The sequence below is a fragment of the Gekko japonicus genome, unplaced genomic scaffold (genome assembly GCF_001447785.1).
Source record: "Gekko japonicus isolate JY-2015 unplaced genomic scaffold, Gekko_japonicus_V1.1 scaffold668, whole genome shotgun sequence".
NCBI lineage: Eukaryota > Metazoa > Chordata > Lepidosauria > Squamata > Gekkonidae > Gekko > Gekko japonicus.
Window position 1 is genome coordinate 96,973 of NW_015174861.1, and position 15,444 is coordinate 112,416.

The 15,444-nt window shown below is 45.1% G+C and overlaps 1 protein-coding gene across 2 annotated transcripts; it reads left to right on the forward strand.

Moving 5' to 3' along the window:
- The first annotated feature begins 981 nt into the window (after positions 1–981).
- Positions 982–15,437, forward strand: LOC107121720 (chromosome unknown open reading frame, human C17orf75). Of its 2 annotated transcripts, XM_015424698.1 has the most exons (11): positions 982–1,139; positions 5,055–5,132; positions 6,206–6,331; positions 7,081–7,221; positions 7,800–7,857; positions 8,039–8,158; positions 9,991–10,055; positions 11,073–11,209; positions 11,841–11,944; positions 12,732–12,893; positions 14,958–15,437. In XM_015424698.1, exons 1-11 carry the CDS (start codon positions 997–999, stop codon positions 14,970–14,972), a joined length of 1,149 nt encoding a protein of 382 aa, XP_015280184.1. In that variant the 5' UTR covers positions 982–996; the 3' UTR covers positions 14,973–15,437. The 2 variants fall into 2 exon arrangements, with proteins under 2 accessions (XP_015280184.1, XP_015280182.1); XM_015424696.1 differs by lacking the exon at positions 14,958–15,437 and having other exon boundaries at positions 12,732–13,467.
- Positions 15,438–15,444: the final 7 nt, after the last annotated feature.

Consider the following 15,444-nt stretch of genomic DNA (forward strand, 5'->3'; position numbering starts at 1 on the left):
CTAGAGAGAGCAAAACACCTGGGGGGGGGGGAGCCCTGAAGCAATAGGGACAAACGGGTGACAAAAGTGTCAGTGCGGAACTGGTATATTAAAATTCAGTTGGATTATTTAGTGTGTAATCGCATCCAGTGTCTCTGTAAAGAATATGTCCTGTTTATCTCGGTAGAGATTACTCTCTAAAGAGTGTTCTCGTCCGAACGGCCCAGGGTAGCCTGATCTTGGAAACCTAAGCAGGTCTACCGGAGTGTATGAAAAGGTTCCTGAACCCTTCATTTCCCCAACACTAAGTCGGGTTGGCCCTGGTTAGTACTTGGGTGGGAGACCACCAAGGAAGTCCAGGGTCGTTGCACAGAGGCAAGTAATGGCAAGCCACATGCGAGCGTCTCTTCCCTTGAAAACCCTACGGACCCGTCGTAAATTGACTGCGACTTGACGACACTTCCTTCCCCCACGAGGGATAGCAGCCTCGCTTCTTGATCCTAAGTATGTTTACTTAGAAGTAAGCCCCACAGAGTGGTAGCCATCTTAGCAGCAAAAATAAGAGTCTTGCGACACCTTAAACGCTAGCACAATTTCATTCTGGCATTTTCATAAACTACCACTTCAAGTGGTCCAGTCGGCAAAAAGTTTATCCTACTATAAAAATTGTTTTTAAACGGCCACAGGACTCCTGTTTATTTTTCGACAATAAATACATTATTATAACCCAAAGAAGAGAATGAACAGCAAACATGCAGACTGAATGTTCGCCAGTAATGAAGCTGTTGATTCTTTTGAAGTTGCGGGAGACCCAGAGAAAGAAAATTCATCCTTTCCGACGACAGCAGACAGCGCTGTGTTTATCTCGGTCGTCGACGTTAGTGGAACGCAGTGTGGCCGGAACCTTTGTACCGGCACGGCGAGGCATGACGGAACTGTATAGCTGAGCCGTACGGCAGAAGGGGGAGCGAGTTTGCGTTGCTCTCAGGCGGAAGCAAAGCGCTCAATGGAGGAAAGATGCTGCCTTCTTTCCAGGAGTCCGTGGACGGGGATGATAGGGAACTGGAGAGCAGCGAGGAGGGGGGTGGCCTTTCGGACGAGCGGAAACTGGAGCGCAGCAACAACAGCTACTACTGTCTGTACGGCTATCAGAGCTGCAGGTGAGGGTTCTCGTCGGGGCCTGCCTCTGGGTCTACGTCTCTCCACGATCTGCCTCCCTCCCTAGAACCTCTGTGCCCAGTTGCTTGCTCCCTTCATAATCTCTGGTTTGTTTGTCGTGTACCTCATCCTCACCTCCCCCCCCCACGCCCTGGCTCCAAAAACTGAGAACTGCACTGCTAGCAACGTCCACGTAGCCCAGTATTCCGTTTCCAACAGTGACCACTTAGGTTTTAGAGATTACTCTAAATGATTTGGAACCGTTGTTAAGAAAGAAAAAGAGCTCTGCTGGATCATGTCCGTCGTCTTGGCCAATATAAAACAAAAGCCCCATGGCACCTTAAAGGCGAACAGCATTTATTTAAACATGAGCTTTCAGTTCGGGATGCCAGCCTCCAGGTGGGACCTGGGGATCCCCTGGAATCACAGCTCATCTCCAGACTACTGAGGTCAGTTCCCCTGGAGAAAATGGACACTTTGGAAGGTCTGTGGCATTGTGCACCACTGAGGTTCCTGTCGTCCCCAGGCTCCATCCTCCAATCTGGAGTTTCCCAACCTGGATCTGGCTGCCCTATCCTGCTATCCCCTGCTGGTGGCCAGGGGGGACCTGGCGGAAGACGGAGGGAGGAGCTGAGGCAGAGAGGCTTGGTGTGAATTCTGCCATGAATCTTTCAAGTGTAAATTCTCAGTATAAGGGGAAAAGAGAGGAGATGAGGTAGAAAGGTTAGGCTTGAGTCCTATCATGAATCAACTGAGTTAGCAGTTACATGTAATGAATGCTGGGAGTGGTCAGAGGTTCAAAGTGAGAAAGTAGGAAAAATATTAAAAAGAACTCTCAGTATGATTTTCTCTCTATCTGAAGAAGTGAACTCATGAAGGCTTCTATTGAAGAACATGTTATTAATCTTAAAGGTGCCACTGGACTGTGGTTTTATTTTGATACAACAGATTAACTTGGCTATATTTTTGCAACTGTCTCGTTCAGTACGCTGTCACCCATGTATGCCTCTAGGAAAGTTACATGCAAGGGGCTCAGAGGCCGAAGCAATCCTCTGTTGTTGCCCACCAGCAGCTGGTATTCAGAAGTATGCTGCCTTCACACATGAAGGTTCTACTTAGCTAGTATCATGGCTAATGGCCACTGAAAGGCCTATTCTCTCTGAGACTGTCTATTCCTTTTAAAAAGCCACGTAAACCAGTGATCATCAATGCAGCTTATGGCACTGACGCCTTATCCAGTTGTACTTTGTAATGTGATCTGAGTATTGAGAAATGGATGACTATTCCTTTGTTTAGAGTTGCCAGCTTCCAGTTGGGGGATTGGAGATCTCCCACTTTTACAATTGATTTCCAGACTACAGAGATCAGTTCCTCTGAAGAAAATGGCTGCTTTGGAGGGTGGATTCTACAGCACTGTACCCTGCTGAGGTCCTTTCCCTCCCTAAACCCTGCCCTCCCCAGGCCCCACCCCCCAAATCTCCAGGTGTTTCCCAACCCAGAGCTGGCACCTCTGTTCATGGACGGATCACTCTTTGCTCAGGTTTAGATTTACAAGGATACCCAAACTCTGCAGGGCTGGGGGGGGGGTCTTTTAAAATGGTCTGCCCCCAGAGCCAGGTGGACCCCCAAATGTGATTTTATCATGTATGTTTTAATTTGTTAGCCATCTTGGTGGTACTGGTGAGGGCTGGAAGGCAGGTAGGGTTGCCAGCCTCCAGGTGGGGCCTGGAGATCTCCCGCTTTTACAACTGATCTGCAGCTGACAGAGATCAGTTCCCTTGGAGAAAATGGCTGCTTTGAAGGGAGGACTCTATGGCATGGTACTATGCTGAAGTATTGTCCAACCCAGACCTGGCAACCCTAAAGGCAGGGCAGAAATTTTGTTGGGGGGGGGGAAGCTACATTGAGTTTAGGATATACAAGTGGGGATCCGCGAGAAACTTGCAGGGAGGGGGCATTCCTCCACCTTTGTTTCCTTCCCTCTCCCCCCCCTTTCTTTTTCTCCCTCCGCCAAGCTGATCCCTCTTTCTTTGTCTTTCTCTCTCTCTCCAAGCCAATCCCCCTTCTTTCTCTTCCCCCCAAGCCAATACCCCCATCTTTTCCTTTCTCTCCCCCCCCCCAGCCAATCCCCCCTTCTTTCTCCCTCCCTCTTTTCCCCTACATTTGAGCCCTGCAGCAGTGGACATCTAGTGACCAGGTCTAGAGCAGCTCCTAGTGTCTGTTCCCTGCTGTTGTGGCTCTGCCCGGAGTCTGCTAGTGTTCTGCACTGCCACAGCCAGGCTAGAGCCTCTCCTGGCATTCCCCACAGCTGCAGCCCGGCCCAGAGCAGCTGCTGGAGTTCCCTGCTGCTGCGGCCTAGCCTGGAGCCTCTCCTGGCATTCCCTGCTGGTGTGACTGGGCCCAGAGTGGCTCCCAGCATTCCCTGCCCCTGCAGCTTGGCCCAGATTGGCTCCAGAGAAGCAGCAGCAGCCAGGCCTGAGGACTAGAAGGTGGCTAATGGAACCCCCATCTTTTAAAAAAAGTTCCAGAGGAGACCGGGAAATTACAGGCTGGTCAGTCTAACACTGATACTGGATAGGTTTGTGGAATCCCTTATCAAAGATAGAACTAGTAGGCACATTGATGAACAAAAGCTATTGAGGAAGAATCAGTATGGACTAGTGCAGGATTTGGCTGTGTGGCTTTAGTCCTCATTGTACTTGGCACTAATTCCCATTGAACTATTCAACTTGTAGCAGGTTTGGAGCTGATACAATGAAGTGCTGCTTCACACATGTGCAGAAGTATTTATTGGAAATGTAATAAGTCATATCCCACTGAAACTTCATGGCCTAGGACCCACATATGTAAAGGACCACCTTTCCTGATATGCCTTGTTATGATAGGTGTGCTCGTCTGAGCAACGGCTTCTATGGGCACCGCCCTGGGAGTGGGTGAGATCAACAGTGCCTGGTGCCAAAGCATTCTCTATTGTGGTTACCACTTTATGGAATGGCCAGCCTGGGGAGATCTCACATTTCGGTCATTTTGCAGAATGCGTTAAACAGAAACGCCCACAAAGGTGCTTTTATAAAGGAAATGGAGCTGTAGTTTGCACTGCTTATTGTGTCTATTATCTTACTATTACTGTGTTGTTTTAAAAATTTCTATAATATGGTTTTTATTGGACTGTTTTCTAATTTTATAAGCCAGTTATATCGCTTTATTTGTTGATGTCTTACATGGTTTCTACTGCATCATTTTTAAATTTTGTAATCCGTGTTGAGTCTTGGCAAAAAAAAGGTGGACTATGAACAAAGCAAATACGCAAATTGAGTATTTGGGACTTGCTTTTCAACATGCACTGTATTATCTTATAAACAAGCTGGGGACATCTTTACCATGCTTCATCCCTGTAGTTGTGAGCAGTTATCTTTTTAATTTAGAAAATGGGATTATCAAAACTGTTTGTGTGCTAATACTTTGTCTTCTGTAGGGAGTATTCCGCATGAAGTGATCTTGAGTATATGGTCTACTTCCTTTCACTTGCATACCAGTTACTTTCAAAATGTAGCCTGTTAAGTGTTCAGATTCCTGGTTTTATTCTTTGTCTTGTGACATATACACCAGAAAACATTTACTAGCCCCTGGGTAGTCGTGTGCTGTAAAATCCCCAAGTAGGCACCGAAAGAGTGGGGGAAAGGTTTCTTTCTTCCCCCACAATCCCTGGCATCTCCAGTTACAAAAGAATCGGGTAGTAGGTGAGGTGAAAGGCCTTCACCTGAGACCCCGGTGAGTGGCTGACAGCCAGAGTTGACAAGACTAACCTTGATCGACCAAGGCACTGATTCAGTAGAAGGCAGTTTCATGTGTCCAACAAAGGCAGTTAGAAAAGGCTCTGTGCTTTTAGAATTTTCACAATGGCTTTCCCCCCCTAGATTGCAGCAGGGAGTAGACAGTGATGATGGCAGTCCATGTAGTGCAGCAGCGGAAACACCCTCTTCGGATGATTTCAGGTAACCCAGAATGGCCAGATCCTCTTAACTCTGAATCTTCCAATGCATATTCTGATTTGTATAGCTATAATGTGGTAGGAGTCTCAAGACATGTACCCCTGCTTCACAAATATCCAGTTTGTTTGTGAGAGTCCCTGGCCCCCTAGGAGCCAGATTTCGGGAGTATTGTCATGGAATCATGCCAGGCTGGAAGAACATTGCCTTCTTTCCCCTTGAAGGCCTGAGTGGTTCCAGATGTCCAAAGAGTGGTTGTGTTTTATCTAGTCATGGGTTCTGACTGAATGGTTACACAGAAGCATGCTCCTCTAGATTGTTTCTTGTCACATCCCAGTCTGGAAGTTTACAAAATTAATCCTGGTTTACATAATTAATCCTAAAAATATGTGGCGTACATATTTTAAAAGCTGACAAAGCACCAGCATGTCTGTGTGGCTTAGATTTTGTTTGGTCTTCCATGCTTGGGTAAGTGCTGTCTGGAACTTAAGAAATTGGAAGTTCGTGGGATGGCTGGCTTGTATAATAATTGCTCTTGAGGCCATAACCTTAAAATTATTTTTGGGCAGCAGCCCTATAGAAACAAGAACTGCAAAAGCGACAGAGCCATAATTATGGGTGAGGCAGAAATAAGGGCCTTAAGGGGTTTTTTTTCTTCCAAAGAACTAATTCTCATTTAAGTCCTGTGCAGGCAACAAAGCCAAAACAAAGCAAAGTTTCCATTTCCTGCATAGAACTTCTGAGAATCAGTCAGTTGGGCTGAGAGTGCTGGAGTATGTGCAACTGAACAGACTCCTCAGTGCATCTGGGGGCGTTGTCAGTACTGAAACGATGCTGCTAGAAAGAGAACCGGGCAGGGAGCTTTTGCTTGCTAAGCTAGGCAGTATCCTTCTTTTGTCAGTGGCCTCTGAGAGAGCCCATCAAGTACTTTCTCCAACAGTGATCTGCTACGATCCACGGAGATCTGTGTACACCTGCGTGCAGCCTGTTGAACTGAACAGGTGCTTTAGGAGAGCCAGCGGTAGAGCCCAGGGGAATCCGGTGCCTCACTGAGCGGTGTTTGTTTTTCATTCATTCAGCCTCTCTTTGGTGGACACTAACTTACCAGCTGAAGCAGAGGCAGAATTGCGCAGTTTTATTGCCAGACATCTTGCCAAGGGAGCCTTTTTTGAAGGGATGGGCAACATTGCATCTGTAGAGCTGAGGTAAGAAAGTGCATACTTACCAAGTCTGCTTTCTGGTGTGTCAAATAATTTTATACTCTGGCTGGAATGAGGTGTGATGGACATTTCCAAATGCAGCAGTCCTGTATCTTCTCTCTCCTGGAAAATGTATGAAGTGCTGCTATAATGGGATGAGTTTCCCTGGCCCTTCTCTCTGTCATTGGCTGCCACTTGTAGGGTGAGGAGACTCATAGCACCATATCCTTTGCTAATGGTCAGTATTACAGAGGGGAGAGGAGGACGTGCAGGGCGATCGCTTTCATTGGAGCAGCATAGTGGTTAGAGTGTCCTCTGCCACGGAAGCTCACCAGGGGAGCCGGGGCCTGTCAGGGTCTTTTAGCCTAACCTCTCTTCACAAAGTTTTTGCTGTGAGGATAAAGTGGAGAACAACAATGCAAAAGCAGCCGTGGGTCCCAATCAAGGAGAAAAGTGGGATATAATGTTTTCTAAGTGGATCATAACATACTTCCAGCCTCAGTGACAAGTTGTTCCAGTTCCCTGCGGTTTGGCCTTAATACTGAAATGACATGGGCACTGCATAGTGTCCTTGATGGGCCGTGTTGACAACTGTGACGTGTCTGTAGATTCTGGGTTCAGAAACTCTGGATCACAGTAGATCAAGTACTCAGTTTACAATATGATCAATGAGCAGACAAATTCCCACATGGTACACAGAGTAAAACTGATTTGACACAATCTACACATAATTAACTCTGTATTTCTCTGTCCAGTATACCAGAAAGCCAAGTTGGTTGTTATTACTGCCTGCTCGAGCCAGAAAAACATGCAGAAATGGCAAGCTCAGAATCAAGTATCTGTTCCTTAGACTACGTTGTCTGCTTTTTGGGAGGCTCAGAGAAGGGGCTTGAACTATATCCTTTTTTTTGCTACCTTTGAATGTAAAAGTAGACCATAACTGAAAAACCATATTCTGTTACCAGTATTATAGTCACATCCTTGAGCACAGAGATCATTGGGCAGACCTGTATTGCCTCGTAATTCCTTTTTGTGCACTCCATGGTGTCTCTTAGACTTCTGAGAATACCCGTTTAATTTTTAAAAGAATATTCTGGACATCATGGTTCCACAAACACATTTGAACATTAGTAGGCAAACGTGAATCACAACCTAGGACTATAGAAAAGCAATCCCAAATTCAGAGATTAAATTATAATACTTTGGACATCTCACTGATGAAGATGTTGGCCATTCCTTAGTCAGTCACTTGAATTAGATGCCGTTAGATGGTCTGTACATATCTTTCCAGTGTGGGTTTTGATGAAGGGCTCTACAGGTGCAAATCCTAAGCAGGTCTATTCAATGGGGCTTACTCCCAGGAAAGTGTTTTTAAGATTCACTTTTTAGGATTGCATGCAACTGTTGTGTCTCTTTTGAAAATACCATTTAGATGCCTGAACAGATGTAGACAGTTATTTCCTTAAGAGTTTACATTCAGACATGAGCTGGACAGGTACACGCAAGACTTGAAGATTAACCTTGATGCGAAGGTAACAGTTGTGCTGTTTTCTTCCTGCTCAGCTGTTTGACTTGGGATGTCTAATTAGCAAGATTCTTGTGTAATTTGGAGAAGAATTGCTAGAGTGCCATCTGGAATCCCAGAAAAGAGATTCGGGGGAATTAAGTTTTGTAGCTGTATATAAAAGCTTGATTCTTTTCAATTTGTTGCAGCCAGATGATCTGGAGACGTGTGTTCAACCCCTTCTTAGACCTTGGTTTGAGGACTCTGTGTGCCCTATTCAGAGGGTAGTACAGCTCTTTCAGGAGAAACTTGCCTTTGTGTTACATGCTGTGAGTATTGCACAAATGCCCATCTTCTGCCTTTATCTTTCAATTCAGGTAACTGTTTTTGATAGCTTGTATTAGATGTTCTGGAGTTGCGGTGGCTCAAGTGGTTAAGACGCTGCATGCTGGAAGGTTGGTAGTTCTGCAGTTCGAGACCCGAGTGCCGCATGACGGAGTGAGCTCCTGTCTCTGGTTCCAGCTCCTGCCAACCTAGCAGTTCGAAAGCAAGAAATTGCAAGTAGATAAATAGGTACCGCTTTGGTGGGAAGGTAACAGCGTTCCGTGCGCCTCGGCATCTAGTCATGCCGGCCACATGACCACAGAAATGTCTTCGGACAGCGCTGGCTCTTCGGCTTGGAAACGGAGATGAGCACCACAACCCTGGAGTCGGATTCAACTGGCTTTCGAGCAAGGGAAACCTTTACCTTTACCTATTAGATGTTGTGTTTGCATGCAAGTGAATCAAATAGTAAAAGCACTGAGAGCCACTGTGGTGTAGTGGTTAGAACTGTGATTCCCAACCTTTTTGGAGTTGCAACATTGTAAGTATTGTTTCATTTCGTGATACCCCTCAATATCATAAATTCTAGGTAGTATGCATACGTATGTGCCATCAGATCTCAGCAAGGGGCTTTCAAGGCAAGTGAGAAACAGGATGGTTTGCCTTGCCATTGCCTTCTTCTGCAGCGTCTTCCTTCGTGGTCTCCCTTCCAAGTACAGAACCTGCTTAGCTTCTGAAATCTGATGAGATCAGGCTATACCAATGGTGGCGAACCTATGGCACGGGTGCCAGAGGTGACACTCAGAGCCCTCTCTGTGGGCACGCGTGCCATCGCCCCAGCCAGGCCCAGACCATCATTAAAGTGTAGAATTCTCTGCCAAATCATTTTAAGTAAACGAAAGCATTTGGGATTGCTTTCCTTACTTTGTTTGGATCATCTTAAGTTAATGTATGAGTTGTTCTTTCTAAAGTAAAACCTCAGTATTCAGGTTAAATTGCTGTGTTGGCACTTTGCGATAAATAAGTGGGCTTTGGGTTGCAGTTTGGGCACTCGGTCTCTAAACGATTCGCCATCACTGGGCTATACTATGTCTCCTGCCCTCCCTCTAGGTTGTACTAAAATAAAAGTTTATTTAAAAAAAAATAAAAATTGTATTTCATTAAATCAGGAAGAATAAAGTTCTGTTTGTGGAACTTAATTTTCCAACTCCCCCCATCCCTCTGCAGCCTGCTGTGCTCCCTGAAATTTAGCTCCTGGGGATTACTGACATCCTGCACAATGGAAAGGATCTTCTCAATCCGTTCCACTGCATTTCTGATTCTGAATACGGCCCAGAACAAAAAAGGCTATTTCACATATACTTTTTAAATTAAATGTTGGCTTGAAAGTTCGTTGCAGCACTCCTTGAGATAGTCGACAACACTCTAGGATGTTGCAAAACCAAAACTGAGAATCACTAGGCTAGAGTTTTGGTCTAGGGTTGGACAGAACTGGGTTCAAATCATTCCTCTGCCATGAAGCTTACTGGGTGACCTTGGGAATGCATTAACGTCCAAAGGCGTCATTATTTAATGCTTTTTACAGGGTGCTAACATTCCACTTGGCTCAGATAGCATGAGAAAGTGAGAGAAAGCATGATCGAGTGGTTCAATTCTCTGCTAGGCCTGAAACTTACTGGGTGACCTTGGGCCAGTCAGTCTCTCTCAGCCTGTTGTTTGGATAAAATAGGAGGGGGGGGAATAGCAATCCAGAGGTGCAGGAGTGAAACTTGCTGGGTTGTATATAGAAACCGAAACTATGACTATAGCTGCAACACTGTTTCTTCCATATTTCAAGGCTCTGAGTTACACTTCAGTGGAAGTCAAAGAGTCAGACGAAAGGACAAAGAAGGACATCAACAGGTAAAGGCAAATTTCCCTTCAAGACCATGTTTCCCCTAGGTGGCTGAGTTGGTCATATCACAAGGGCCTTGCTTTTCCCCTGACTCGAGTTAAATGGTCAGGTCCAGGACTTTCAAGAGGGGAGGATGAGGGCCCAAAATTCCTTTGGCAGCCCACCTGTCTCGCTTTACTTACACTTTTGACATCCCTTTAAGTGAAATGTGCGCATGCTGAGTCTCTGTTCTTCCACGTACACGGGGTTGAGCTTGGTTTTTCTTGGGGGTGCTGCTGAACTCCAATTTCATTCTCACATCTCTTTAACTCTTGCATTTATGTGCTAATTTGCTGCCATCCCTTGATCTTACCGGCCACCCATTCCAATTTCAGCTGTGCATCTGGGTTTTGAGTGGCCTCTCCTAATGGCTTACCCCCACCCTCTTTTTCCCTGTAACTAGCTTTTGCAATTTTATTCCATTTTTGTCTGAAGAAGTGTGTTTTGCACACAAAAGATTACGCTTTGAATAAAACTTTGTTGGTCTCAGAGGTTCCACTTGACTCAAACTTTGTTCTCTGTACTTATATACAAGAGCAAGGAAGAAGCCAGAATGATGCTGAATCGTATGGATTGACCAGTAGCTCAAATCTCAGGGCTTCAGAAAAGCTGCAGGCCTTTCTAGGAATGCATAACCACTTCCTTTAACCCTGCCACCAGACAGTGCTTGCTAGGTTAAAGTGCAGAAGGGTAAAGTGAACGATCCTGGAATCCGAGAGAAGCTTTTTCCTGCTCTGTTCCTTAAGGAGCGATGAGCCACTCTGTGTCTGTCTCTGGTTTGCCAGGCTGAGAGGGGACAATGAAAGAGAAGCCAGTGGGACTTCTTTCACCCTTCCCCACCCTTCTCCCTTTCTAGCTTGTTTTGTTTTATAAATGAGAGACGGGACCCCAGGGGAAGCTTCGGTCTGTTGGCCCATGGCGACTTTTGACAGCCCTTGAAATGATAAGCTGCAAATGTGTGTAAAAACATTCCTGTTCCTTTGAAGTTTCCTTAGAGCTGCAAGCCTTCAAGGTCTTGTTCAGGAAGCCACAATGACATCGTTGTGCATGGCAATGAACGAGGAACAGTGCAAATCCGTGGTCGTAGACTGTAGTGGGCCACAGCCTCAGTTCCACAATGCAGGTGAGATTCCAGGCAACGACGCATCAGCGCAGTTCAGTTTTACAGAGCCGTTAACCAGTTATGCGAAAAATCCTTCGGCTGCCAACTTTGCTAATTGCTAACATGATGCTTGCCGTGCAGGGTTGCCAACTGTAGCTTGGGGGATTCCTGGAGATTTGGGGGGGGTGTGCCTGGGGAGGGAGCCCAGCGGGGATGTGATGCCGTAGAGTCCATCCTCTGAAGTTGCCATTTCCTCCAGGGGGAACTGATGTCTGGAGTCTGGAGAGCCCTTGTAAACCTACTGCTGTGTCCAAAGGGATAAGCATTTGGAGGGCCTCATGTGGCCCATGCATGCCCCTCCCCACTCTTCCCTCCTTCCTTTTAGTAGGAAAAGCTGGGTGTCTGTGTGCCACTTCCCAAGTGTCGAGCAGCCCTGGATATAAACTTCCCTGGGGTCATAAGGAACTGCTGGGGGGGGGTAGGAAAGATCTGTGACCATCAGCACCTTCCGTTTATGGACTGTGGGACCCAACCTGTGTTGTTTCTTCTATTCTGTTTCTACATTTTATGGAACATCTTCCTCATGCTACTTAAAGTGAGGAAATTCATGATGAAAGGGTATTAAATACTCCCCCTTTTTAATGCATGACAGGCAGTAACAAATTTTGTGAAGAATGGACACAAGTGTTTCTGAATGGTTCTGAAGGGGGAAACCCATTTCTCTTCCGGCAAATATTGGAGAACTTTAAATTGAAGGTAATTTCCATTATTTATTTTGTGTGTGTGTGTGTGTGTGTGTGTGTGTGTAGTATCAGATACCATTCATGGATATTCAAGCAGAGACTTGTTAGGGTGCCGCTTGGGTACAAACCTAATCCACTGTCCAGTTGTGCCAGACAGTTCAGGGTGCAATGGGCCACAGCCTTGGCTTGCATCTCTAATCTGTATGCATGCCATTCAGTTCAAATCCTGTACTTTAGCATGGCTGGATTGTGATTTAGGCTGCCTGTTTTGGTTTTAAGACCACGGAATCTGTATTGGTACCTTCTGATAGATGAAAGTATCCAGTCACCAGAACAGAACCTTAATTTATAATTAGATACAGAGGAGAACTAGCATTTTTGAATGTCAAGATATGAGCTGTAACCAAAAAACAAAAGGTTACTGGGCATAAGGTAGCAAAATGTCCGTACGTCTGAGTCTGCTTTGTTCCAATAGCAGTACTGGAGTGTTTAGTTTAGGCTGGATTGTCCCCCTAATTTTCTGATCCCTGCTTAATGGTAGGAAATTCTACCCACAGGGATCTCCATATATTGGCATACTGAACATGAGGGGCTTGAATTCAGATCAGAAGACACAAACCATCTAAAACACCCGGCAATTCTGCCGATCATCTCTTTACAAATAACTTTAGCCCACTCCTCTCCTGCCCAGCTGATCTGCAGTACTGCTGATTTTCTTTCAGGGCTACACACACACGCATTTGTGCCATTTTGCATCCACCGCGGGGGCTTCAGGACTTGTTTGCTGCTTGTCTTTGCAGGCCATACAAGACATCAACAATCTGAAGCGGTTCATCCAGCAGGCAGAGATGAACCATTATGCTTTGTTCAAGTGCTACTTGTTTCTGAAGAACTGTGGGAGTGGAGATGTCCTCTTGAAGATTGTAAAAGTGGAACACGCAGAAATGCAAGAAGCCAAAAATGTAATCACTGTCCTTGAGGAGTTTATGAGAGAGTCAGCTGTAGCCTAGTTCCACTTCCTTTAATTTAGGGCTATGTATATATTACAGAATTAAGGTGCACCTGGGTGTAATGTGCATGAAGGAAGACTCCCCTTTTTAGCCACATGTGCACAGTGGGGCTGTAGTTTCCCACATGTGCATCCACGTGGTCAAGAAAAGGCATGCTTTTCTCTTGCACTTCAGAGGGCATACCTAGTCTACCCACGCGTCGTGTCTATATGTTGTATTAGCCTATTTTCATAACACTGGAAATGGCTTTTAGTTGAAGACTGAACAGAAGTAGCATTCTTACCATGAAGCAGAATTCGGTGTTGTATACATTTGTACTTGAAAACTTTGGATAACAAAGCAACACTTAACATTTCCTTTATTTTCAAAACAAAAAAAAAGGCAGCATGGTTTGGGTTTAATCTGTAAACATTTCATTTTGCACAAGCTCTTCCAATTAAGTTTCAGATCTTGCTACGTGAAAATTCCTGTTCTTTTTGTGGTGGGGGATGCCGGACAGGCTATATGCTGGTTGCATTTTCCATAATGGGACCAAGAACAATACATTTTAATGTCAGTGATGATTTTATGGTTACAAATTTGGAAAGTACTAAATATGTAAATGCTGCTACAGTGGATCATGATTCAACATTTTGATCAGATTATTAAAATAAATTCTTATGAAATAATTGTTGGAAGGATTACGTTATATTGTATCTTTAAAGAGGCTGGAAAGCTTTTTCAGCTACATAAGCCTTTTGTTTGTTTGTTTGGCACTTGCTCGCACATCATGAATTAGTAACAACTTGAGTGTTGTAGTTACTGAATACATTTGCCTTATTGCAGCTGTGGCTTCAAGCTAGATAATGCAGCTCACAGCATCTGCACAGGCTCTTGACTTCTTCTGCAGTTTGCTCTTTCCATGTGTCTCCTTCGAAAATCCCAGTGTGATTCCATGAGTTTAAAAAGCAGTTTGGGCTGCAATGTGAGAGCCCTGTTTTGAGGGGAAAACGGACGTGAGAACTACTTCACAGTTTCAATACAGAAGGCTTCTACCAGATCCCTGAATAGTTTTCTCAAGTCTAATGTTCTTTAAGAAGCAGTCAGAGGATTCTGATGTGGCAGCTGCTGGGGAAAATCTCTCTCATGCCCTTCTTAAAAGCTGTCATCCCCCTTCAACAGGAATCTGGCAGGGAAACATGGGGTTGGGGGCTGAGTTCTGCTGCCCACTCTGCTTCTGAACAGCTGGTCAGAGAAAGTATAGATTGCTTTTAAAAATCATTAGGGATGCTAAGCAGTGGCTCTTGCATTTGGGCTGAACATCACCCATGCGGTATTGGTTTCTGCATGAAATGAGTATGTAGAAGCCTGTTTCCAGACCTGGGTAGTCCCTGACTGGATCCACAGCATCTAGAAACTGCCTCCCTTGGTAGATCTCCTGCGTCATGATATATAGTGAGATTTGAGATGTTTCACATTCATAATATTGTTGCTTCACATTCCCACTGGTCATGGGATTTCAGTCCTACAAAATGTTATGTTCCAAAGGCCCCAATCCAAAGATCCTTACATGCAGCAATGGGCTGATACGCATAACCTCACCAAACAGCAAAGTGAAGGCTGATACGTGTTACCTCATCAAACGGCAAAGTCTGTTTTGACAGTGCCGATTGGGCTTGTGAGGGGCCGAATGCGGCCCCAAACAGGTGATGCATATAGAAGGAGTGAGCTGGCTCTGAACACTGTAGGTGCAGCCCTGAAATGAGGATACAGTATGCACTCTTCACACAGGCGAGTCCTCACACAGCAAACGGGGTCTGCATACAGTTTCTTGTATTTGAGTACACCTCACTTCTGCTAGACTGTCTCTGTCGAAGCACTGGTCTGACCTAGAGTTCAAAGCAAATCATACTGTCAGCAAAAATAGTTGTTAATTATTTAATTATAGTCGTATTTGTAAAACATGACCCATCCCTTTTACAAGTTGGGGTGTGTGTTTTTTGGCGTGTTTACATAGATATCTGTGTTTTTTAACAGAAAGAAAATATCTGATCAGCAGATCTTTAATGGACTCTGTGCACAAGTAAGTGTTAGAACAAAACTATACAGTATGTACAGGATAGAAAAATATTTGGAAACTCCATACAGCATGCTACTTTGAATGCACCGTTTTGTTCTACTAGCCCTTGATGGGAAAGCATGTTCCATTCGGCTTTTGTTTTTTTAAGGCAGCGTTATGTCATTTGGTGCTTTAATGGGTAACAACATAGGAAGGTACTCATTGGGTAAGCACGAGAAAGAAAAGCTCCATAAATCTGCTCTAGCTGTAAGTGGAGTAGACGCTGTGGGGAGGCAGTGACTTAATGCATTTTGTGAAAAATAGCATCTGTGTGTTTTGTTCCACAAACTCTGCCTGTGAAATTCTGTGTTGTGTCTTCTCTTGTAAAGCACTCTGTGATACAAATGTGCAGGGGGATTCTACAGAACCTCAGCACAGAGCTTTCTCCAGTTTAGAAACCAGGAA